This window comes from Dromiciops gliroides, chromosome 3, assembly GCF_019393635.1.
Source record: "Dromiciops gliroides isolate mDroGli1 chromosome 3, mDroGli1.pri, whole genome shotgun sequence".
NCBI lineage: Eukaryota > Metazoa > Chordata > Mammalia > Microbiotheria > Microbiotheriidae > Dromiciops > Dromiciops gliroides.
The window spans coordinates 47,801,736-47,829,230 of record NC_057863.1 but is presented as its reverse complement, the minus strand read 5'-3'; the positions used below and the strand labels follow the sequence as shown (position 1 = coordinate 47,829,230).

General features: G+C 38.2%; 1 protein-coding gene across 1 annotated transcript in view; it reads right to left on the bottom strand.

Moving 5' to 3' along the window:
• Positions 1 to 27,066, bottom strand: part of LOC122749450 (ceruloplasmin-like) — a 54,475-nt gene extending 27,409 nt beyond the window's left edge. Inside the window, exons 1-9 of the mRNA XM_043995827.1 lie at positions 26,901 to 27,066; positions 25,371 to 25,621; positions 23,361 to 23,573; positions 19,850 to 20,023; positions 17,638 to 17,892; positions 8,642 to 8,810; positions 2,392 to 2,531; positions 1,863 to 2,003; positions 1,246 to 1,457 (exon numbers count right to left, since the gene is read on the bottom strand). Of these exons, the coding sequence (XP_043851762.1) occupies positions 1,246 to 1,457; positions 1,863 to 2,003; positions 2,392 to 2,531; positions 8,642 to 8,810; positions 17,638 to 17,892; positions 19,850 to 20,023; positions 23,361 to 23,573; positions 25,371 to 25,621; positions 26,901 to 27,058 (1,713 nt within the window). The 5' untranslated portion in view covers positions 27,059 to 27,066. The remainder of the gene's footprint in view (positions 1 to 1,245; positions 1,458 to 1,862; positions 2,004 to 2,391; positions 2,532 to 8,641; positions 8,811 to 17,637; positions 17,893 to 19,849; positions 20,024 to 23,360; positions 23,574 to 25,370; positions 25,622 to 26,900) is intronic.
• Positions 27,067 to 27,495: the final 429 nt, after the last annotated feature.

Sequence of the window (27,495 nt, the reverse complement as noted above, 5' to 3'; positions counted from 1 at the left end):
TATATTTTTGAAGATAATAGTTATGGTTCTTATGATAAAGATGCTCTTGATTAAAAGGTAATGTGACATAATGGGTACAGTTCTGGTTTTAGAGTCAGGAAGTCTTGAATTCAAATGCTACCTCTTATAATTATTAGCTATGTGACCTTGAGCAAGTCACTTAGCCTTTGCTTGCCTCAGCTTCCTCAACTGTAAAATGGGGAATATTAACACCTACCTCCCAGGGTTATTGTAAGGATCCAATGAGATATTTGTAAAGTGCTAAGCACAATGCCTGGCACACAGCAGACATTATAGAAATGCTAGCTATATAATTTTTTTTTTTGCAGGGCAATGAGGGTTAAGTGACTTGCCCAGGGTCACACAGCTAGTAAGTGTTAAGTGTCTGAGGCCAGATTTGAACTCAGGTCCTCCTGAATCCAGGGCCAGTGCTTTATCCACTGAGCCACCTAGCTTCCCCTATATAATTTTTAAAGTTCTCAGACCATCTATGTTCATTTCTCTCTTGGCTCCACTCCTGAATCTCTGAATAGGTAGATGGATAGACAGACAGACAAATAGGCAGGTAGGTAGGTTGGTAGGTATAGAGGTAAGTAGATAGATAGATAAGTAGAAAGGAAGATCAATCAATAGATAGACGGATGGAAAGCTAGATAGACAGATAGACATAGAAAGATTTATTTATCAATAAATATACAGCAAGATAGGTAGAAAGAAAGAAAGGAGGGAAGGAAGGAAAGAAGGAAGGAAAGAAGATAGATGGACAGGTAGAAAGATAGAAAGGTAGATAGATGATAGAAAGAAAGAGATGATAGATAGATGATAGATAGGTAGGAAGGTAGAAAGACAGGTAGATAGATAGAAAGACAGGTAAGTAGGTAGATAGATTGCTTGATCAATGAATCGATCTATAGAGAGACTTGTCCAAAGTCACACTAACATTTTGTGTGAAAACCCAATCTTCCTGATTCTCAGACCACCTCTCCATCCATTATGCCACACTGTTTTTCTTTCTTGAATACTAATGCTTTAAAATAATTTACATCTTAACACTTTCAATTTTAAATGAAATATTTCACCCTCAAATATTTTATGTTTTATGTAATATGAAAATTTGAACATACCCACATTTCAGATAGGCCAAGAGCTCTGTGGCACTAGATAGAACTCCTTTGGTCAGACCCTAAATTGGAAAGCCAGGACCAACGCCTAGGCCTTTCCATTTTTCTGTCCCTGTTGCCTTACCTGTCTACCATCTGCGTTAAGGCTTCCTTTCCTACACACTATGAGAGGCCCTGACATCCCACTGGTGACTTCTCTAACCAGGTCCAAGGCGGAATAGTACATGCAGCTCAAACAAGTTGGATCGGCAGAGGTGGGACCCACAGTTTCTGGAACAGTCCATTCATAGGTAAAGTTTTCCCCAGGCTTTATACTTGAAGAAGGTGGAGGTGTACCTGGGAAGAAATAGATAACTTAAGAGGGGCCCTAAGCTACACCACTAAGAGCAGCCAGGGGTTCTTGAAGAATTAGATCTAACACTTTAGGTTTAGGTTCAATTTCTTGCTCTAATTTTATTGGAATAGTGCACAGAAAGACCATAGGATCACTGAGGCAGAGCTGGAAAGGACTTTGGAGGTCACCCAATTCAACCCCATCATTTTATAGATAAGGAAAATGAGGTCCAGAAAGGTTGACTTACCCAAGTCATAGAGGCATTAAGTAGCAGAGCCAGGAATCAAGCTGAGGTCTTCTCTCTCCTGGCCAAGTGCTCTCTCCACTCTACTACCCTGCCTGATCTACCGAACTGCTTAATTCAATTCAACAGACCTTGGCCAAGTGGCTGTGCCCTGGCTACTCACCTCCACTAAGCGTCATGTAGTGTGATCCTTCATTGCTCTTGGTGAGCCTCAGGCAGTGGGGCTGAATGGTGAGGGGATGGCTAGCTCTGTTGAGAAAAGCTACCCGGATGGTATCTCCCACCTCTGCTTTAATGACAGGACCTGGGGACAAACAGAAAATGAGTTCTTAATACACAATTCTTTTAAAACGTGAATGGATAGGTTATGTTGCCTGATGATGACTGATTTTGTGGACAATCAATAAATCAATGAAATTACTTTTGAGAAGCAGTATGGCCAGTGCCTAGAGAGCTGACCTAAGGAGTGAGCAATATGTGAGCTCAAGACTTGCCTCTGATAGATTCTGACTGAGTCACCCTAAGCAAGTTCCTTGACCTCTTAGTGTCCCAGGTAACTCTGTAATACTGTAAGTTGCCAAAGAGTTACCAATCTGTTTAGACAGAGGGAGTTTCCTCAAGAGAAGTTCCCTATATCAATGAAATTACTGGTTTGTACCAACCCCCCAACCCTCAAAATCCCCCAATTTTACCCAAAAGTCCAAGATGTCTTTCTTCAGGGAGTCTCGTTTTCCTTTTTCGGAAGGAATCATCTGTGTATGCTTGGTATTGCAACTTTATATAGGTTCCTCCAATTCTGTCGGGACCTTGAACAAAATAGGGCTCTGATTCACTGTGTAGAGATAATGGAAAATGATCATTTCAAAATTCAGAATCAGAAGAATTTTTGAGAAATGAGGCAGATCTGTCCCAATTCCTTTTTACAAATTTAGCTCTTGTTTGCAAACTACCTCAAATTTTAAAAGATCCCAGGCCTGCTTTTTTCCCAGATAGCCAACTTTTATTTTTAGTTCACTGTGTGCAGAGATATTACTTGTATGAGTCTTAAAGAGGTTTTTAGTCTTCTTGTCTGTTAAATGAAGGAGTTGTATTAGGTTATCTCTAAGGTCTCTAAATACTGTACCATTATCTGAATTTATGCTCCAGTGGATTTTCATAAACTGAAAATGAATGAATTAGTGATGAATAGATGAAAATCCATTTATTAAACACATGTTATGTGCCAGGTACTAGGCTAAGCACTGAGAATACAAATAGAAAGAAATGGATCAGGGAGCTCACAATCTAATTAATAGAGCTAAAAGAAAGTTCACTACATGGTAGATAGAAAGGCTTGGATGTCCTAAGGGTGTCATAGCAGGGTGGTGGGCAAGGCCCAAGGAAGTGTCCTTGGGTTAGATGAATAGATCACATGATGGAGTTTGGGATTTTGAGGTCATAGAGAAAGGATGGCTGGTAAGGTTTAGTGGTCTTTTGTCTTATCAGAAGTAATCAACTTGGTAACTCCCGTCTCATTCACATTACCTAGCTGGGTTCCAGGCTGTCCAGGGCTAGGGATGTGGTGAGGAGGTACCAAAAGAAGAAGGCTACCCCCACTAGTGCAGGTCATCCAAAAATTATCAAAACCCAGAACTGTATGAGGAAAGAACTTTATCAACTAGAATACCTTTGGGCTGATACCATGGTAGAATTACAGGATCCTGGAAAGTGCAGCTAGAAGGGACTTCAGAGAGTATCTAGAACAATCCTTTCATTGTACATATGAGGAAGCTGATCCTCAGAGAGGTGGAGTGATTGGGTCAGGGTCACAAAGATAGTGTGGAATAAGTGCCAAGGTTACTTTTATCGTATGCAATTTTGACTTCTAGGCATAGAGCCAAGATGGTGGATTAGGGAAGCACTCAGTTGAGCTATCCCAACATTCCCCTCCAAAAAACTTTAAAATAACGCCTCAAATTGAATTCTGGAGTGGTAGAGCCAACAAAATGTCAGGGTGAAACATTCTTCCAACCCAAGACAATATAGAAGGTCAGAAAGAGAGATTTGTGGCACACAGGAGGAGATTGCCCCAGAACTTATATGGATGAAACACTAGTTGTGGGAATAGGTGGTGGTGACAGAAGTAGCAGCAGTTTTCAGGGCTCTCAAGCCAGAGATGGTAAGGGGAACTGGAAAATGGTCAGAAAAAGATTACAGGGTACCCCTATGCTAGCACTGGACATGGGATGATGACATTTGGTAACTGTTCCCTAAACCCACTTCTGGGTTCAAGGGAAGAGAGATGTACTTTTTTGTTATGAGGGAGTGAAAACCCTGAGGGGCAGTAACACTTTCAGCTCCAAAGGATCAAAAACTCTTGTTTCCTTTTCCAAGGGAGAGGGGACCTAAGTTGCAGTACTGATTGCAATCCCAAGGGATTGGGTTCATTCCTGGGTAAGGACCAGAGTACAAACCAAGAGAGCAGTGACCACACTTCTCCACTGATCACACCACCTTGGAAACATCAAAAAAATTCCAACCCCCCCAAACTGAAAACAACAGTGTGGGAAAAGTCTGAAACTTGGGACACACCCCTTTGCCTTCCTCATGACAGGAACAGAGCCCAACATTAACATAACGTTCCAAATAAAGAAATAGGGTGGAAAAATCAGCAAACAACAACAACAACAAAGAACTTTACTGTAAAAAGCCACTATGGTGACAGGGAAAATTGAGACACAAACTCAGAAGAAAATGAATTCAAGACATCTATAAGCAAAGCGTCCAAGAAAAATATGAATTGGCCCAACAAAAATTCCTAGAAGATCTAAAAAGTGATTGTCAAAGTCAAAGGAGTGGTAAAGGAAAAAATAGGTAAAGAAATGATAACAAAGGAAGAAAATTATGAAGAAACAATTAACAGCTTGGTAAAAGAGGCACAAAAAATAGTGAATAAAATGACACCTATCCTGTGCAATTTTAAATTCAGAAGAATTAAGAATAAACAGAGATATTTATCTTAATAAGAATTATAAGGAAAACCACAAAAAATGAATAATTCCAGGAATGTGCATTTTATAGTAATACTACAGGAGGGAGAGGGGAAAGATAGTTGGACCTCTCATTTGTACTTATCATATTTGCCCATCTATTACAATAATATCTGACTCTATTTTCCCCTCTATTAAATTGAGACCTCTTGGTGGGTCTCACACCATGAACTCCCATTTAAAAGGAGGATCTGTGGCAGATTTATCTTTGTATCTCCCAGTCCTCTTGCATATGGCTTTATATGGAGTGGGCACTTATAAATGTTGCTTGAATTAAATCAATTGTTTATATTTTAATGTACCTAGCTCTTGAATTTTGAGTCTAAGAACAAGAAATAATTGATAGATTTGGTACCCTTTACTAAATAATTGATAGATTTAATTGGTATATTGAAATTTCATTCATATTATTCAAATAATTCATAGATTTAATACTCTTTACTAAAGATAAGCTGAATACTCTTTACTAAAGACTTATGTATTTTTAGTGTAAAGGAAGGAGGATTTGATTCCATCCTCCCAAGTCAGCTGATATAGTCACAGGGTATAGTCACATGGGATGAGGGAATGAAACATTAACTTTTATGAGGTGCAAATATCTCTCTGATTCAGCTAGGGAAAGGAACAATGTGAACAATTGAGCAATGTGCCCATGTGGTCTTTATATAGCTAAGCACTGAAGAGTCTGAGGAGTTCCAAGTCAGGAATCAGTAGTAGTGAAATGTGACTACTACAAGGAAGTGGAGAGAGGAGGAAATTTCTCTGTCTGTCTGCCTGTCTGTCTGTCTGTCTGTCTGTCTCTTTACTCCCCTGCTACCAAATCATTGGCATGGAGTATAGCAAAGACTTGCCTAAAAAGGCTACTCCTGAAACAGTTTGAGAATTTGTTCAATTCGAGAAAGTTTGAGGCAGTTGAGGGAACAGAGAAACATACTTTACACAGATATGGGTACAAAATGGGAGTTACTCAAAAGAGAAAGCAGCTTGAAAGAAGGGGACTCCTGGTAGTAGAAAAGAAATCCAAAAACTGTAAGGAGGAGCAGATGGGAACTTAGCTGAACAGTTTGTATAGCAGAGATACCACACCCAAGTCAAACTGCATTAGGCTTCTATAAAGAAAGAAAGAACTTCCAGGACCTATATTTAAGTGATTGTTAGTTACCTGTTCCACAAATGTATCATGCATATTGCCTTATTACCACTGTATTCTGTTCCCACTTTTCCCGAGTACACTGTATTTTTGGGAAAGAACACTCTAGGTTTATGTTGGGGATATTTAAAACTAATGTCTTTGCTGGGGCAACTAGGTGGTGCATTGGTTAGAATGCCAGGATTGGAGTTAGGAAGACTCATCTTCATGAGTTCAACTTTGGCCTCAGACACTTACCAGCTATGTGACCCTGGGTAAGTCATTTAATCCTGTTTGCCTCAATTCCTGATTTGTAAAATTTGCTGCAGAAAGAAATGGCCAACCACTCCAGTACCTTTGCCAAGAAAACCCCAAATGGGTCATGAAGAGTTGAACATGACCAAAATGACTGTGCAACGACCACAACCACAACCACAACCACAACCACAACCACAACTACAACCACAATGTCTTTGCTAAGAGCTAATTTTGACTATTGGTTGATTGTTAGTAGGAAATACATTGGTGGGGGGGCTTATGAGATACAGTCTTTTAAAAAAATCTTATTAGTATTTTATTTTATTTTGCAATTACATGTAAAGATAGTTTGGTTTTTGTTTTTGTGGGGTTTTTTTGGTGAGGCAATTGGGGTTAAGTGACTTGCCCAGGGTCACACAGCTAGTAAGTGTTAAGTGTCTGAGGCCGCATTTGAACTCAGGTCCTCCTGACTCCAGGGCCGGTGCTCTATCCACTGCGCCACCTAGCTGCCCCTAAGATAGTTTTCAACATTCATTTTTGTAAAATTTTGAGTTCCAAAATTTTCTCCCCCCCCTTCCTTCCCTCCCCCCTTCCAAGGAAGCCAACCAATCTGATATAGGTTATATATGTACAATTAATCATGTTATAAAAAAAAAAAGGTTCAAAACAAAAGGGAAAAACCTCAAGAAAAATTTTTAAAAAAACACAACAAATAAATTGAAAATAGTATGATTTGATCTGCATGCAGGCCATGAGTTACAGTCTTAGGAGTTCAGACTCACAGGAAGACCCCTAGAATCTATGAATGCAGTAGCTTTACTCTGCAGATTCAACCCCATGTATGTAAGTGCAAATTGGGGAGGTGGTCTGGAGGACATGATACATTGGAATGTTGACTTTTCCTAAGAATGCTATTGAGGCAGTGGACAGAGTCTAAGTTCCCATCATCTTGAAACGGATAGAAGTGCTTAGAAAGCCAACTTGAACTCTCAAAAATCTAAAGCCACTAAATGTCCTTTTGCTCTAGGTTGAGTGCAGAAACTAATTCAGCTTCACACACTTACTGCCAGTGTGTCCAAAAGCAAGTCATTTCACCATCTCCAGACTCAGTTTTCTTATCTGGAAAATGGGGGAAATAATAGCCCTTGCTTCTCAAGGTTGTTATGAGGATGAAATGAGATATTTGTAAAATACTTTGCAAATAATAAAGTATAATATAAATTCTAGATTATTATTATTATTATATCATAGAATCTCAAACTTGAAAGGTAATTTAAAGGCCATCTGGGCCAGCCCCTACTTGTTCAGGAATGTTCTTTACAAAATACCCACTATTGGTCATCTAGAGGTTTTGCTTCCAGCATTAGAGAGGAATCCCACCTCCCCCTTGTGGAAGCCTGTTCCACTCTTTGTTTTTTTTTGGTGAGGCAATTGGGGTAAGTGTTACGTGTCTGAGGCTGGATTTGAACTCAGGTCCTCCTGAATCCAAGGCCAGTGCTCTATCTACTGTGCCACCTAGCTGCCCCTTCCACTCTTGAATTGATTTAAATTGATAGGAAGCTTTTTCTTACATTGTATAAAAAATCTGCCTCCCTAATATTTCCACCTTGGCTCTTAGTTTTGACCTTTCAGGCCAAAAATGACAAGACAAGTACCTGCTCCATGTGACAGCCCTTCAAATACATAAATATAGATTACTTTGATATCTACTTTAAGTTTACTCTAGAACTTCCCTTAGCTCTTGGGACCTTATCACCCTGAAACATTCCTATGCCATGTTGGCCCTATTGGTGGGTTCTTTATGGGGCTTTCATTTCGAAGAGGGATCTAGGCGAACCACACTAACTTCTCTCCCAGCTGTGCTTCTGACTCTCTGGACTTTGCTACCATGTTCCTTTGTGGGTACTTTTTCCTCTTCCACATTGCTTTTCATCTACCTTTTATGTCTTGTCTTTTCCCATCAGAATATAAACTGCTTGAGGACAGGGACTGTCTTTTTTTTTTTTTTTTTTGCTTCTATGGGTATCCTTAGTATTCAGCGTTGGGACACAGTCAAAGCTTAATAAATGCTTGCTGCTTGCCTTGTTGCCTGACTCTTCTGCTAAACATTCCCATTTCCTTAAACTGAGTCTTAAGTGGCCTTCTCTGGCCTCCAGACCATCCCAATCATCCATGTTCGTCCACAGTATGGTTACTCAAACAAGGCACGCCAAGTCAGCAGAATAGTTACAGACATGACCTAACAAGGGCAGAGTTCACTAGGATGATCATCTCTCTGACTTGGACATGACCATGCTTTGGGTAATCTAGGATTGGATTAGTTTCTTTTTGACTGCTCTATCATACTCACATTGAGCTTATACTCTTCTAAAAGACTCTTCTTTGACTCACTCAAACTGCTGTTGATCGATGCCTTGGCCACCTTATTTATACTTAGGAAATGGACATAATTTAGGACCAGTAAATGTCATCACTTCATTCATATTTGTGGTTTTACCCGAAGGGTTTTGAACAATGAGTCCTTACCTCCCAGGAGCTGTTAAGTTTTTCATTGTGTAATAGTTAATGCCAGATGGAGCATAATTCCAAATCACTTCCTCAGCAGCAATGTAGTAGTACCTAACTCTCGTCCCATTCACATTATCGGTTGAGGGCTTTTTGCAATCATCTATCCTGAAATAGGCCTGCATGCCGGCTGAAAGACAGAAAGCTCTGATGATTCATTTTGTTAAGACAACAAAAACATGTCTTAAACTTCCTTGTTTTTGTTCCTCTTTGCTTCTAAGAAATTTAAGGGAACCAGTGTTTTGGGGGGACACACATGGAAATGTATTGAAAGCAACTCATGTTAAACTCTCTTTCCTCCCAACTTTTGCTCCAGTGATTCCAGTACTGATCATCTATATCCTCTAAGAAAGTCAATGACAGAAACAAAAGTTTCATATATAGGAAAAAATTCACAGCAGCACTTTTTGTAGTAACCAAGAACTGGAAATTCGATTAATTTCTTTAATTAATCAACTTTACTCATTACAATTTTCAGTTAAATTATTTTTTAAAATAATGCATAATATTATAACCATAAGGGAGCTCAAGAGCGGTTTGAGGGTCAGAGCTTTAGTCTTTATTCTCCCACCTATTTAGATGACTTTGAGTAGGTCCCTTAACTTTGTTGACCTTTGGTTTCCTCATATACAAAAGATCGAACTCATCTCTGAGCTCTTTTACCTGCCTCTTCCATCCCATTTTCTTAAATAAATCCTAATATGGCACATTCTGAATTTCTGTGACTTTGCTGTATATAAAATAAGCGCAGCAGTCCTGGAAAGATATTGGAGTGAGAGGTCATAAGGTAACTTACCTCCTCAATATCCCTGTCAAAATCAGAAATGGAAATACCCAAAAGGGAGAAAAAAAAAACAATCAGAAATGCTCAAATTAAGGATGAAAAAAATATCAAAGAAACGAGCAAAGAATAAAATTTTCAAAATGAAAAATGTGTAACCTGAGTTAGGAATTCCCAACTTACACAATGTGATTCCATTACAGAAATGTCTCTGTTGTGACACAGAAATTCCTATGCATGGTTAGACAACAAAGGTAATGGAAAAAATATGGTGACAGGAGGAAAAAAATAAATGCAATGCTAGTAAGAGTGGAATTTTTAAGTTGTGGAAAAATTGGACCACTAATGAATAGTTGGTGGAGGTGTAAAATGATTCAACCATTCTCTCTGTGTGTGTGTGTGTGTGTGTGTGTGTGTTTGCAGGGCAATAAGGGTTAAGTGACTTGCCCAAGGTCACACAGCTAGGAAGTGTCAAGTGTCCGAGGTCAGATTTGAACTCAGGTCCTCCTTATTCCAGGGCCAGTGCTTTATCCATTGTGCCACCTAGCTGCCCCCCTGATCCAACCATTCTGGAGAGCAATTTGGAACTATGCCCAAAGGGCTATGGGATTGTTCATACCCTTTGACCCAATAATACTACTACTAGGTCTTTATCCCAAAGAGATCATAGAAAAGAGAAAGGGACCCACGTGTACAAAAATATTTATAGTAGATCTCTTTGTGGTGGCAAAGAATTGGAAATCGAGGGAATGCCCATCAATTGGGGAATGGCTGAACAAGTTGTGGTATATGAATGTAATGGAATACTATTTTTCTATAAGAAATGATGAGCAGGCAGATTTCAGAAAAACCTGGAAAGATTGGACTGATGCTGAGTTAAGTGAGCAGAACCAGAAGAACATTGTACACAGTAACAGCAACATTGTGTGATGATCAACTGTGATAGACTTGGCTCTTCTCAGCAATGCAATGATCCAAGACAATTCTAAAGAACTCATGATGGAAAATGTTCTCCACATCCAGAAAAAAAGAACTGTGGATTCTGAATGCAGATTGAACCATACTGTTTCTACTTTTTGGTTGTTTTTTTTTCTTTTTTGAGGTTTTTCCCTTGTGTTCTGATTCTTCTTTCACAACATGACTAATGTAGAAATATGTTTAATGTGATTGTACATATATAACCTATTTCAGATTGCTTTCTGTCTTGGGATGGGGATAGGGAAGGGAGGGAGGGAGAAAAATTTTGAACTAAAATATTATGAAAACAAATATTGAAAACTATCTTTACATGTAACTGGAAAATAATAAATACTTTTTTATGATAAAAAAGAATAATAAAAAAGAAGAAAAGAGTGGAATTTTTTCAATACATAGCACAATGGATCATAAGTACAGCAATTGAAATAAATTAAGGCATTAGACAGTAAAATTAAATTAAAGTGATAGTTAATAAAATTACCTGCTACCAGGTACAATACAAAATGTGGAAGGTATTAATTAGAATAGCTCTTAGGATCAATTTGAGGAGTTTAGTATAAGCTAACTGCCCTCTAAGTGGATTGGCATAGGCTTCCTGGAAAACTCATCAAATTGATGAAGGAATTCTCTAAACAATGCTTTTACAAAAAGAAAAATAGATCAGGAGGACATATTGCATTATAGAGAATTAGAAACAAAATCTTAAATAGACTATTTTGATAGAACCAAGATTAAAAATCTACAGAAAAGATTTTTTATTCAATACTAATTATTAAGAATATTATAGGGGCAGCTAGATGGCGCAGTGGATAGAGCACTGGCCCTGGAGTCAGGAGGACCTGAGTTCAAATCCAGCCTCAGACACTTAACACTTACTAGCTGTGTGACCCTGAGCAAGTCACTTAACCCCAATTGCCTCACTAAAAAAAAAAAAGAAGAAGAAGAAGAAGAATATTATACAGCCTTTTGCCTTTACAAAGTGTGTTATTTGTGTGTTTGTAGTGTGTGATGAGATATCTTCTCATATATCTTTTTGGCTCCAAGCTTGTTCTTTGCAATTTTGCAACATTAACATTTGCTTATTTTTTGGCTATAGTTTCCATTTTCATTGTTGTCATTGTTTGCACTGTTTTCTTGGTTTGGTTTACTTTACCTTAGTTCATGTACATTTTTCCAGACTTCATTATATTCCTCATAGCAGTTATCTCTTAACATATAGTACTATTCTGTGACTTTTATATATCTTAACAATTCCCCAATTGACAGCCATCAACTTTCTTTCCAGTTATTTGCCACTATAAAAGATGTTGCTATTAAAAAAAGAATATTATATAGCAAAAAAAAAAAAAAGAAAAGAAAAGAAAAAGAAAAAGAAAAAGAAGAAGAAAAAACCATAAAGCACTAGCCCTGGATTCAGGAGGACCTGAGTTCAAATCTGGCCTCAGACACTTGACACTTCTTAGCTATGTGACCCGGGGCAAGTCACTTAACCCTCATTGCCCTGAAAAAACAACAACAACAACAAACAACAAAAACAAAAACAAAAACAAAAACAAAAGAATATTATATAGCAACAAATGAAACAAGACATATATCCCACCCATGTTACAATGAACTTAAAAAGAATCAGTAATCTAAGTACAAAACTCATTAAATATTGGAGAAAAGGGGTGGTAAACCTGTTGCAATTGTAGAGATGACAAAAATTCATATCTTAATAGAAATTATAAAGGATAAAAGAGAAGTATTTGTGTATATAAAACAAGGATTCCCTCTACCCACATACCATAATTTTAAATGATGCATATAGAATAAAAATTAAACAAATTAGGGAGAAAATTTTCCCATATTTTATGATAAAACTTCTGATTTCTGATGTCATTTCTGATAAAATCTCTTCTAATATGATGTATATATGTATAATATGACATATATGTATATAATATGATGAATATATAAACATATATCTACAAATATGTGTATATATTTTATATAACTGGTTCAGACTTATGAGAGGAGGATTCATTTTTCAGTAGGTAAGTGATCAAAAGATATAAATAGATTGTTCACATGATCAAACCATCTGTATCCGATAATCTCAAATTAAAACAACTCTTTGGATAGTTCCTTATACTTATCAAATTATCATGGTGGTCAAAGTGATAAAATTCATTACTTTCCTGACTATAGAAAAATAAGGCACTATGTACATTGATAGAAGTGGGAGTGATCTTTTTGGAAGACAACATTGCATCATATAATGATCTATAAAACTATTTTACAATATTCCATGATGATCCTGCTACCATGATCTCCTCTGGCTGTTATTAACATGGGAAAAAGAACTTATCTGTGCAATAGAATAACAGCACAGCATCACTTATAATAATAAAAAATTGGATATAATCCATATCCCTAGCAATTAGAGAATGGTTGAAAAAAATCATGGCATATAGATGGAATAGAATATTATTGCTTAGTAAGAAATGGTAAATAGTAACACTATAAAGATATATGAGAAGAATTATGGCAAAGGATAGAGTTAAGACCCCTCCTGGATCACTGCCTTATTGTGGTGGAGGGGCTTATAGAACTCAATGAAATTATGTACTATGCCATACAGGGTTACCCAAGATGGACAGGTTATGGTAGAAAGTTCTGACAAAAAGTGATTCACTGGAGAAGGAAATGGCAAACCACCCCAGTATCTTTGACAAGAAAATCTCACGGACAGTATGAAACTACAACCCTGAGATCAGAAGATATCCAATATGCTACTGGGGAAGAGCAGAGGACAAGTAGCTCCAGAAAGAATGAAGTGACTGGGTCAAAGCCAAAAGGGAACTCAGCTGAGGATGTGTCTGGTGACAAAAGGCAAGTCTGATGCTATGAAGAACAATATTACACAGGAACCAAGATAAGGTAGATGTGGTCAAATAGGAGATGGAAAGATTAAACATCAATATCTTGGGTGTCAGTGAACTTAAATGGATGGAAATAGTCTAATTTAGTTCAGGTGATCATTACATATATTATTTTGGGCAAGAATCCCTCAGAAGAAATGGAGTAGCCCACAGAATCGATAAAAAGATGAGAGCAACAGTACTGGGGCATCATCTCAAAAAGGATCAAATGATATTTATACAAATCCAAAGCAAGCCATTCATCACAGTAACATGAGTCTATGTTCCAGCCACTGAGGCTGAAGAGGCCAAAGTTGATCAGTTCTAAGAAGACCTACAACATCTCCTAGAAATAACATACACACAAAAGATGTCATATTCATTGTAAGGAAGCAGGGAAGAGATTGATAGAGTTTTGTCAAGATCACTCACTGGTCATAGCAAACTCTTTTTCTTTCTTTTTTTTTCAGGGGGGCAATGAGGGTTAAGTGACTTGCCCAGGGTCACACAGCTAGTAATTGTCGAGTATCTGAGGCTGGATTTGAACTCAGGTCCTCCTGAATCCAGGGCCAGTGCTTTATCCACTGTGCTGCCTAGCTGCCCCACCCCCAACACTCTTTTTCAACAGTCCAGAGGGCAACTCTACACACAGACATCACTAGATGGTCAATATCAAAATCAGTTTGATTATATACTTTGCAACTACAGGTGGAGAAGCTCTATACAGTCAATTAAAACAAGACAACAAGACCTAGAACTAACTGTGGCTCAGATCGTGAGCTTCTTATGGCAAAAATTCAGAATTAAATTGAAGAAAGTAGGGAAAACCATCAGTCCATATAGGTCTGACCTAAATAATATCCTTTAAGAATAAGTGGAAGTGATGAATAGATTTAAGGGATTAGATCTGGTAGAGTTTCTGAAGAACTACAGACAGAAGTTTGGAATATTGTACAAGAAGCAGCAACAAAAGCATTCTAAAGAAAAAGCAGAGCAAGAAAGCAAAATGTCTGATGAGGCTTTGCAAATAAGTGAGGAAAGAAGGAAAGCAAAAGGGAAGGGAGAAAGGGAAAGACTTACTCACCTGAAGGCAGAATTCCAAAGACTAGCAAGGAAAGATAAGAAATTTTTCTTGAATGAGCAATGCAAATAAATAGAAGAAAATAATAGAATGGGAAAGACGACAGATCTCTTCAAGAAAATTACAGATATCAAGGAAACATTTCATGCAAATAGAGGCATGATAATATAAAAAAATGGTAGGGATATAACAGAAGAGATTAAGAAAGAGGTGGAAAGACTATATCGAAGATCTATTCGAGAAAGATTTCAACATCACTGATAACCGTGATGGTGTAATTATTGATCTATCTAGAGGAAGACATCTTGGAGAATAAAGTCAAGTGGGCTATAAGAAGCATTACTAATAATAAGGTTAGTGGAGGTGACAGAATTCCAGCTGAACTGTTTAAAATCCTAAAAGGTGATGCTCTTAAAATGCTGCACTCAATTGGCCAGCAAATTTGGAAATCTCAATATTGGTCATTGAATTGGAAAAGATCAGTTTATGTCCCAATCCTAAAGAAGGAAAACACAAAAGAACATTCATATTACCCAACAATTGTACTCATTTCACATGCCTCCAAGGCTATGCTTAAGAGTCTGCAAGCTAGGCTTTGTGAACATCTACTTCTGCTTCATTGACTACACTAAGTCCTTTGTCTATGTCAATCACAATAAAAATGCGGGCTAGTCCTCAAAGACATGGGAGCACCAGATCATCTTACTTGTCTTCTAAGGATCCTATACACCAGTCAAGAAGCAACAGTTAGCACCGAACAAGATTGGTTTAAGATTGGGAAAAGAGGACAACAGAGCTATATATTGTCACCTTATTTATTTAAGTAATATGCAGAGTAGATTATGGTAAATGCCAGGTTGGACAAATCAAAAGCCAGAATTAAGGTTGCCAGGAGAAATATCGACCATCTCAGATATGCAGATAATACCACTCTGATGGCAGAAAGTGAAGAAGAATTAAGAAGTTTCTCGATAAGGGTGAAAGAGGAGAGTGTAAAAACTGGCTTGAAACTTAATATTTAAAAAAAAAAAACAACCAAGATCATAGCCACTGGTTCTGTCACTTCTTCTTCTTTTTTTTTTTTTTAGTGAGGCAATTGGGGTTAAGTGACTTGCCCAAGATCACACAGCTAGTAAGTGTTAAGTGTCTGAGCCTGGATTTGAACTCAGGTACTCCTGACTCCAGGACCGGTGCTCTATCCACTGCGCCACCTAGCTGCCCCAGTTCTGTCACTTCTTAGCAAATAGAGGGAGAAAAAATGGAAGCAGTGTCAGATTTTACATTCTTGGATTCAAATATCACTGCAGATGGCCACTGCAGCTATGAAATTAAAAGACACTTGCTCCTTGGATGGAAAGCTATGGCAAATCTGGACAGCTGACAAAAAGAACAGACATCATCTTGCTGATAAAGGTCTTCTCATCAAAGCTGTGGTTTTTCTAGTAACAATGTATGACTGTGAGAGTTGGACTATAGGGAAAGCTGAGCACTACGGAATCAATACTTTTGAATTGTGGTGCGGGAGAAGACATTTGAGAGTCTCTTGGATAACGAGGAAATGAAACTGGTCAATGCTTACAGAAATTAATTCAGATTGTTCATTGAAAGGTCAAATACCAAAGGTGAAGCTTAGATATTTTGACCACATAAAGAGAAGACAGGACTCACTGAAGAAGACCCTGATGTTGGGAAAGCTTGAAGGCAAAAGGAAAAGGGGGATGGCAGAGGATGACGTAGATAGATAGTGACATGGAAGCAATGAACATGAGCTTTCCAGACTGGAATATAGTGCAGAATAGAAGGGCCTGGCATCCACTGGGTCATGAAGAGTCAGACATAACTGAATAACGGAACAACAAAAAGAGTGAAGAAAGTAGAGTTGGAACAACAATATGTATATTCTCTATGCAAACATCTCCATACAAAATACTCCTAGCCTAGAAATGAAAATGAAAATCTTTCAAAGCATATGCATCTAGACGAAGAAATTAAAGCAATATTGAAACAAAATGATACATATCCTCTTTGTCATCTTGTATAGGGATGGGGTTATCTCAAAGATACTTTCTGTAAGCCTATAGGAGATGTGGCTACATCCTAATATTTGTATCCAACAGCAGCACTTCCTCATGCTGTCTAGCCATTCCAGAATACACTGGAAATGAATGTTTCAGAACAGGAATTCCTTGGGGTCTGTGTGGATATGTCTAGCATTGTTCTTATGAGAAGCAGTCATTTTATCCACCTGTGCAGGTAGGTGGTACAGCGGATAGAGTATTGGGCTTGCGGTCAGAAAGACCAGAGAGTTCAAATCTGACCTCAGACACTTACCAGCTGTGTGACTCTGGAAAAATCACTTAACCCATGCTTAAAACTAAAGAAGAAAATGATAAACCACTCCAGTATCTTTGTCAAGAAAACACCATGGACAGTTAGTCCATAGGATCATGAAGAGATGGACATGCTGAACAACCACAGAAGCAATAATCTAAAGAACATTTAATATAAAACAATAATGACAGAGTGGCTACTTGTGCTTGGACATATTCTATCCAAACTTCATAAAAAGAAGAGAAGAAAGAGATGACAATAGGAATCATCAGCAACAAATTCCAGAGAGATACCCAGAAGTGAAAGTGATCAGAAAACAGAAACAGGCTATTTTTGAAGTCAGGCAGCTAAGTTCCGATTAGCGCAGATAACAAATTGCATGAAGTAACCAATTTTGGGGGGAGAATTTCAGTAGCCTTTTTTTTTGGTGAGACAATTGGGGTTAAGTGACTTGCCCAGGGTCACACAGCTAGTAAGTGTTAAGTGTCTGAGGTCGGATTTGAAATCAGGCCCTTCTGAATCCAGGGCCGGTACTGCGCCACCTAGCTGCCCAGAAGTAGCCAATTTTTAAAATCCCTATGGCATTTTTCCATTGACTGGAAACAAGGACCTTATTTTATATTATTATAACTTTAAATTGTGCAAATTAGAATACATGTGACCACTCCACAGAATTCATTATTCACAATAATTGAGACCTAGCTTTATGGATGTGTGTATGTATATATGTGTATATTTGTATATATGCATATATATTTACCTGCGGTAATAGAAGTTTAGAATTTCATATACAATTTTTTTCACCTTTGTGTAAAACTTTGAGTGTTTATTTCAGTTGATATATACTGTATTAATAATTTTTGAAAAGGTAAGAACTTCTTACCGTCCACATGTTTGTTTATTTGACAGCTCAGCATCCATTCCCCAACGCTTTTTGCCACCATGTAGACATCAGCCATTGAAGCAGCAAAAAGGCTGAGAGTATCCATTCGGTGACCCATATAGATGAAAGTTTGTCCATGAAAAAAGATGGAGTGTTTATCAATCACATCACCCATTCCAAAAAAATACCATTTCACTCTGTCTTCCATGCACATGGTAATGCCTGGGATATTTCCAAACATGAATCCATTCATTGCTATGGGGAAAAACATTCATACATATTGTTGTTGTTGTTGTTGTTGTTGTTATTTCAACCTTAATAGTACTTTATTTTTTCCAGTTACATGTAAGGATGGTTTTCAACATTTGTTATTTTTCTCTCTCCCTCCCTTCCCTCCCCCTGTCCAAGACAGCAAGCAATCCAATATAGGTTATATATGTACAATCACATACATATTATTATGGCAAATATCACAGGCGCCATGAAAGAGAGAGAAGTAGAGGATGGGAAGGACAGAGGGATGATGGTATATCAAACGGATAGAAACAGGGCTACACAGAGTAAAACATACTTAGTTTTCACTGACATAATGCAGAGTGTGCCTAGTACTCTGGCTTTTGCTCTTCCCAAATTTGGGTTCCAAAAAAAGGAAGACCCACAGACATTGAGAAAAAAATAAGGAGATGGAAGTGGATAAGGGAAAAGACACAAAAAAGATCAAGAGGACAAAAAACAATTGAGAGGTGAGAGAAAAATGTGAAAGGGATGTGTTGGGGAGAAGAAAGCAAGGAAGGAAGGGGAAGGAAGAAAGGGGGAAGAGAAAAAGGAATTGGAGAGTTCCTAGGAGAGAGGTGATTAAGAAGTTCAGAGGAAAACTCCAGCAAAATATTTGGGGGAGGCTTAATTTTTGTGAAATGTTCAGTCACATTAGGAGATACTGCATTTTGCCTCACATATTTTGAAAACCTGAAGCTACAGGATCATAGATTTAGAGTTTGGAAGTGATCTTAGAACAGGGATGTGCTAGTGAATTTTTAATAATTGGATTCCAGGGTGGGGAAAAATTACCCACAACACACTAATTTGATATCAACATTTTCTCCATCACTTTCTTAAAGCTTTTTGTTGATGTTCAGTCATTTCAGTCATGTCTGATTCTTTGCAAGCCCATTTGGGGTTTTCTTGGCAAAGTAATGGAGTGGTTTGTTATTTCCTTCTCCAATTCATTGTATAAATAAGGAACTGAGGCAAATAGGTTGAATTGACTTGCCCAAGGTCCCACAGTTGGGAAAAGTTTGAGGATGGATTTGAACTCACAAAGATGAGTCTTCCTGACTTTAGGCCAAGCACTCTGTGAGCTATGGCACCACTTAGCTGACCTTCTTAAGTCTAAAGCCAATCAAGCAATAAATCAATTCATAATCTGTAGCATCTGTTGATTTCTAAAGTATAAAAGCTCACGATGAAAATTTTACAATTTCCCCAGGAGCTGGTGCAAGCTGACTCCAGCACTTCCCTGCTATAGAGGTCAGCTAGTCTAAATTCTCCTTTTTATAAGTGAGAAAACAGCACTCTGGGGAAGGTTGGGTAATTTGCCTTAAATCACACAGGAGACTGGAATTTGAACTCCCTGGACAAGTTTTTTCTTGACTTCTTGAGTTTTGTAATAGCTTTGCTGTCACCAGTCAAAAACACCCCATACAAAGAGAATTTTGTGTTCTTCTCCTTATCTATTATAGATCATGTATTGGGTGCTTTTGACATTAAATAATACATGTTCATTTTTATGTATCAACTGCTTGTGTCTTTTTTTCCTGAATGTGTTTTAATGTATGTGCCACCAAAAGGAAGTTGGTAATTGAGGTTAACAAAATAACAAAACAAGGAAAATCCTGCCCTCTCTTATGCACCACCTGTGGGATCCTTTATGATTAACTGAAGTTCTCGGGGACCTGGTTTCCTTATCTATAAAATGATGGGATTAGACTAGGTAGTCCCTAAAGTCCCTTGCAACTCTAAATCTATGATCCTGTGAAAACTTTGCTTTTTTCTTACATAACCCAAACCCCAAAGCCCATTGATATTGGACTCCCTCCACATTGGTAGTGATCATTGGCATTGAAGAGAGCAGGAGAGGACATACGGTCTCTTGGGTTTTCTGGCTTCCAGATCTAAGAGAGAAGATGGGTGATGCCAAGATCACTTCACTTACAATGCATTCTGTTGCTCTCCATGAAGCTTGGATCAGTTTTATTAACCTTGTCAGGTTCGTAACAGTAGGTCTTGATATTTTCATCTAGATACCAGCTCTTATTTTCATTTATTTCACTAAACATAATAACAAATGAGTGATCGATATCTTTTTCAGTGTCCCCATTCAGGGTCCCTGCAAGCACAGATAATAAATTGTTTAGTATTCACATGGGATGTTTAGCCTTAATAAGTTATAGTCTCTATTTTAAAAATTATATAAATTGCAGTTGTGGCAAATTGAAAAGTGCAGCACGAAGCTTGGGAATTACATGTCTTTATACAGGCATATTCCACTTAAGAAAACCACTTTTTCAAATACTCCGCTTGTAAAATCCATGCTCATCTCCATTTCAAATCAGCCACTACTTGTGAACCATTGTTAGCTTCTTCAAAATTTGAAGGTTTGGGCTTCCATTCCAAGTATAATCTCCTTACCTGACACCTCTTCCACTCTTTTACAATCACTACACCTGTTCTTCTTTATCTTCGCTGTTCCATTGTATGTACCATTACATACTTTTACTAAAGCTGACACCCTGTCTCATCTGGACCTGTTGGTCAGTCCCTTCAATTATGTTCTTATTAACATTCCAGAACACCCTTGCCCTTCTGTCATGTCTGTTCTGATGGGTCATCTCCACCATCTGTTTTCTATGGACCTACAAGTAGACCACATAAGTCAAGGAAAAAGGAAAAAGGAATGAAATCATGGAACTCCCAATGTGAACCACTGCTTTCTCACTCTAGAAAAATTACTTCCCTTCCTCATTTAACAAGAAACTCTAGGCCATGCAGAATTAGGTTGCCCATTTTTCCTTTTCTCCACTTCAAACTCTCTCTGGATCTATACTCATCTCATGCTTCCCTCCTATCTCAGTGAAAGAGGCACCCATCTTTCTTTAATGGCAACCATATACACTGTAGCCACCTAAATTTGAAATTTGCCACTGACTCCTTTCTCTAGATTTTCAGACCAATTCAAGTCTCTTGTGATGATGTAATCGGAGCTACATTCCTATATTTCTTAGATTATTCACTTCCAAATGCATCTTACCTAAGTGTGATTTACACCTACTGCCCCCATTTTTTTTTACTACTCATACACTATTCACCTCCATTCTCCCAAAGGTCACCAATGAATCAATGGTCAAATCTACTGTTCTTTTCTAAATCCTCAGACCTTGATTTCTAAGTAGTATTTGATATCATTGACCATACATACCTTTCTTGAAACTCTCCCCCATTAACCTCCATTTTGCTACTTTCTTCTGTATTCCTATATCCATCTCTGTGCTTTCCCTGGCATCTACCTTTCCTTCCCCAAACTCTCTGCAGACCTCCAATTTTTCATCTCCAACTGCTTTTATGACATTTTGAAAGTCCAGTAGACATCTCAAACTCAGTATGTCCAAAATGGAACTCATAATCTTTCCCCTTAAATTCTCTCCTATGCTCCTTTCCAAACCTTTCCTATTACTGTAGAGAGCAATGCCATTCTCCAGCCCCTTGGGCTGTCAACTTGGACTCCTCACTATCGCTGGATACCGCCCCCCTGAAATAAATCTGTTGTCAATATCATCTCTGCAGCATCTCTTATATAAGCCCCCTTCTTTCCTCTGACACTACCACCTTGAGTGCAGGTCCTCATCAACTCATGCCTACATTATTGCAATAGTCTACTGATGGGTCTGTCTGCCTCAAGTCTCTCTCCACTCCAACCTATCCTCCTTTCAAGCATAAAAGTGATTTTCCTAAAGTACAGGTGCAATCATGTCACACGCAATCTTCCCCCACTCCCTACTAAATAAACTCCAGTGGCTTCCTCTTGCCTCTGGCAACAAAAACAAAATGTTTTGTTTGGCATTCAAAGCCCTTTACAACGCATTCCCCTCCTACCTTTCCAATTTCCTTATACCTTATTCCCTGACATGGTTTAGTAACACTGGCCTCCTGGCTGTTCTGTCAACAAGATGCCCTATCTCTCAACTGCAAGCATTTTCTTTGGCTGTACTCCATACTCCATGCCTGGAGTACTCTTCCCCCTGAGCTCTCACTACTGACCTCCTGAGCTTCTTAAGTCCCATCTAAAATCCTTCCACTATTAATTCCAGTGCCTTCCCTCTCTTATTCATTTTTGCACAGATAATATTGGACAGTCGTTGGCATATGGTAGGTGCTTAATCACTGTCTATTGATTGGTTGATCTTATTTGAGCCTTACCACAACTCTATGAAGTAGGTGCATTATCCTCATTTTATAGATGGGAAACTGAGACTGAGAGAGGTTAGACTTACCCAGGGTCACACAGGCGGTGAGTGTTTGAGGTAGGACTTGAATCCAAATCTTCTTGACACCAGGTCTAGTACCTAGCTGCTCCTAGCCCTGTCCATCTTCATATTCCTGACTTCTCTACTGAGTTCCAGTTGCATTTACACCAAATGCCTATTGGACATTTTCATTTCATTGCCCTCAACTAATTTGCCTTCAATTATTGCCCCAATAATGCACAAGCATTTAATAAGTATATACTATGTGCAACTGCACTTTCTCACTTCCCTAGTTTTAATCCAGTCCATTAGGTATGGGCTGAGCAGATGTAGGGCTTTTCAAGTAGAGGGAAGGGATTGAAGAAGTGGGGATGGCTTGAGGTGTGTTTGGGAAACAGTAAGATATCCACTCTGGTAAGAGAGCTTAGGGTAGGTAAAAGGGAGCACTGATAAACCTGGAGCTTATTTGGAGGCAGATTGTATAGGGAACTGAGTCTCTAAGTGTGGTTCATATACTCCTAGAGATCCCCAAGACCCATTCAGGGGTTTGCAAGATCAAAACTATGTTTATAAGACACTAAGATATTTTAATTTTAATATGGTAAATACTGATATCTATCACTCACATTATTTTACTTTTTAATTTTATTTGTTAATTTTTTGGTTTGTTTATTTGTATTTTGCTGGGCAATGAGGGTTAAGTGACTTACCCAGGGTCACACAGCTAGTAAGTGTCAAATGTCTGAGGTCAGATTTGAACTCAGGTCCTCCCGAATCCAAGGCCAGTGCTTTATCCACTGCGCCACCTAGCTGCCCTCTATCATTCACATTAACAAAAGCTCTTTGGCATCTTCAAAATTTTTAGGTGTAAAGGGATCCTGGGACTAAAAGTTTGAGAACCACTGGCATAGGTCCTTGAAGGCCAAGAATATATAAAACTATATTATATATATATATATATATATATACACACACACACACACACACACATATATATATATGCTTATTATAGGTATATTATATATTGGTTATATATAGTATATCATACCTATATAATATATAAAATATATGTAAGTAAAAAATGACAACAAGTTGACAGCTTGCTGCACTCAGATTTGCACTCAGATGACATCACAGAATTTTTTTCTTTTTAAAGCATTGGATTGTATTTTTATAGCTTGAGATTTTAAGAGAATACTTTACCTTTCTTACAAACTAGCATGGCTCCCACAAGCCCAGAAGCTACGTCCTTCACAGGATCAAAGTGTGAGTGGTAAATTCTGATCACACAATTATGGTCTCCATCCGCAGGCCCTTGCTCTGGGGTTAAGGACCACCTGTAAGTATATCTTTGTCCAGGCTTCACTCCATCATCTTTCTTTTGTAGCCTGGAGGTGTTGTCGGGATACAGAGCACCTTAAAAACATCCAAGACACAGGATTCATTGAAAGCCCACATTTGAATGAGAGACAAACTTTCTCTATTGAGCTTTGATGGATACTAATTTAGACTTACTAAGGAAAAGTTACTTTTATGATTTATTTTCTTTCCAAAATTTCTCTGAAGTGCTCTGAGCTGGAAGCCACCTTAGAGTCTTTTTAGTTCAGCTTCCTTGTTTTATAAAGGAGGAAACTGAGGCCAAAAGCGGTGGTGTCTTAGGGGTGGTAAAGGTCCCATAATTAATGAATAGGCACACTAGGTGCTGGGAATATGAAACCCCAAATTTAACAGTCTTGGTCCTCAAAAAATTTCCATTTTCTTAGGGGAAACAACACATGCATGTTTAAGTAAGCACAAAATGTTCCCAAAGTAAATAGAAAATGCAATATTTTTGTTTGGGTAGAGACTTTAGTTGGGATAGTAGTGGTGGTGGTAGAGATAAGAAATGGCCTCATGCAGGAGGTGGTGCTTGAATTGAGCTTTAAGGAAGGTAGGCATTCGAAGAAGAGAAGGTCATATGACTCAGACATTTCCTTCATTTTGGTCCTAGATGAAATGGCAGTGCTTCAGTCTCTTGAGTCCTAGCCTGGTGCTATCCCAATATTCCATAGTATCTCTCATGCCAATATCCCATAGTACCTCTCATGCTACTCATGTCTTTTAGATTAGATGGTTCCAAAGAACATTAATCATATGATCTTTCTCCTTCACAACTCAAAGAGTCCTGGATTTCAAGGCAGAGGACCTTGGTTAAAATTCTACTTCTAGAGGCAGGTAGTGGATAGAGCTCCGGCCCTGGAGTCAGGAGGACCTGAGTTCAAATCTGGCCTCAGATACTATACACTTACTAGCTGTGTGACTCTGGGCAAGTCACTTAACCCCAATTGCCTCACTAAAAAAAAATTCTACTTCTGCCACTTAAAATCTGAGTGTAGCAAGTCTATCCACCCTCAAATCCATCCTCTAAATTACTGCCCAAAAGATATGCCTCCATTCCACACCTGACTAAGTCATTCTCTTGTTCAAATAGCTCCCATAGCTTCCTATTAACTATTTAAAAAAACCAAAAAACAAAAAAAACCTTTTCTTCTTTAGCTGCACAAGGACTTATTTGTTTTCACTACATCCTAGTTCTTTCACCGTGGTCTGATCTGCCAAATCTAGTCATAAAAGTCTAGAGAAGAAAAAAACAACCAGGAAAATGTTGCTTTCTCCTGTGTTTATCTAAACTCTCTCAGGATATTTTTTTAAGAAGAAAAGACCCATCTATCCATAATAGGGTTGACTCTTTGTGACTGACACCTCAGAATGTCCCTCCTTTCTTTTCTACAAGTGAAGAAAATGGTTTTTCCTTGTCAATAATCTCACATTTGTCATTTCATGTAAGATAAGAAACTGAAAGGGGAGCATCTGAAAGGCAAACGTCAAAGATCTCCAAAGAAAAGGGTGAGTCAGAATTATGGCTAATCTATAACCATCTCTCCTCAGCCTAATGTTTAATGCCATCTAGAAATACTGTGTACAATTTGATTAAAACTCATTAATTTTTGCTAAATTTTTCTTTTGACCAAATCAACATCATAACGCTGTTGAATATTATCAGCACTCCTTAGTCATCCACTGGCCAAACATATGCTTGCTCTTGTTTCAATGATCTCCTTTAAAATAAGATAGTGGTTAGAACGGGAATTATTTTCACAGCTCTTAGTATATTGAAAACAATTGTAATTTTTTTCTAATTCTATTTCCGTCTTGGAAGGGAGCTCATTGTACCTTCATTTTCCTTGGTATAGGTTGCTCCATGGGGATGCATCGTGTAGGGTCTCGAGGCAAAGTTTTTCATATGCACAACGATTATATCCCCAACCTCTCCCTTCAGAATAGGACCCAAAAACCCCAGCCAGGAAGGCTTTTTCACCCGCCTTCGGTAGCTGTCATCGGTATACTCAACATACATGGCTTTCTTATAAGTTGGTCCTATCCTCTGGGGGCCTCTTTGTAGATAGATATATGAACGAAGTTCTCTGTGGAAACAAAAAGATAACTCCACCACACATTTTGACTGGAAAGAAAATGTTCTTTGATTGGGATGTTCAACAGAAAATGACTGGAAAAGGAAGTCAGGAGATTTATAGCTTAAATGGCAAAAAAGCCCAACTTGGAAAGAATAGATGAAATGAGATGGGAGAAAAGAGGAAAATAGGAGATAGGGGTCCCAGATAGCTTATTTTCTATGAAGTATCATATAATTAATTCACGTAGCATTTTAGTTGTAAAATCCTCCCCTAAGCTTTGGGCTAAACCATGTCGCGAAATTGCAAAGCATTGTCAGTATTCTTTAGTCATTTGATTAATTACTATGGATCATAGATTTAGAGCAGCCAGGGGACCTGATTGGCCATGGAATGGTAGGATTTGATCACATGTATTTCTGACTCCACATTTAGTTCCCTATCCCCTATATCACATTGCCTCTCATGGCAGACATTAGCTCATGTTTCAATAGCAAATGGAATTAATTATTTAGTGAATCTGGACCATCTAGACTCACAGTCTAAATGCATCAGAATTCTTCTCCAAATATCTCCTCATTCCTTTGCTGAATTATCTGGAGAGATGAAAGGGAATGACCCAAGTTTTATTATCTAATTTCCCCATGTATATGAGAAAAAGGATTGCTTTTCAAAAATTGCACACCAACAATATACAACAAGGAACAGAATTAATGCAATTTCTGTGTAGAGGGTTTACAACTTAAGCATCTGGGAAGACATAACTGGGACTCTCCTAAAGCAAGGCTTCTTAACCTTTTTTGTATCTTGGCCCGCAGTCTCGTAAAACCGATAGAGGCTTCCCAGAAGTCATAGCTCATTCTTAGGCTTTAAAAAGCTTAAAGTTCTTAGCTTTAAGGAGAAACTGAGGTCCAGTGAGGGAAAGTGGTTTGTCCATAGTGATACAGGTAATAAGTTGTCAGAGGCAGGATTTGAATTCAGGTTCTCTGCCTCTAGAGCCAGTACTCTTTCCACTATGCTAGGATTCCTAAAGAACTGAAATCAGAAAGGTTCTTGGGGGTTAAATTTGCCATGTACAGATACATGTACTTATCCAGGGCCCCAGCCTATGTATACATATGCATATGCATATGCATGTATGCATATTTAAACACAAATATGTCCTGACAATGAATTTGTTCTTAAAGAGTTCATACAATGAAAGTGATTATTGGCATATTATCCATAATAATTAACTACTAGCCCATTCTATGGACATGAACATTTTCAAGGAAAGTTGAACTTTACTTACTTATCTTCTGAAATGCGTTTTCCATTAACTATGTTTCTACCAGTGGGAGCATAGTTCCAGGTCCCTTCTATAATGCCAACATAATAATGTCTCTCTTTTGCCCAGGTGGGAGAATTGGCAAAAATCAGAAAACAAGTGAGCAGCAAAAGTCCCGTCATTTTTTAGCCTGGAGATTTGAACAACAAAACTGATATAGGCCTGCTCACCTTCCTTTTATAAATCAGAGCTTCTTTGCTTTCCTGGAGTCCATTTACATAAAATCAAATTAAGAGCAGCTCTTCCTTCTTCATCCACATGGGTTTAGGTGCCATTCAATTTTACCTAGTGCTTATTGGACAAGTGGAATGTGGTATCAGCCAACTGAAATGTTGCACAATTATCCACTCAAGATTGCCAGTTCAGTTTGGGACTGGAGTGATTCAGACCTAGAGTGGTTTATTGTATTCTCTTATACCAGTTTCTACATCAGTGAGACAAATTCCTTCACTGTCTCCCAAACAGACCACTGCAATTCCCTGCCTTCACACCTTTACTGAAACTATATTCCTTCCTTCCTTCCTTCCTTCCTTCCTTCCTTCCTTCCTTCCTTCCTTCC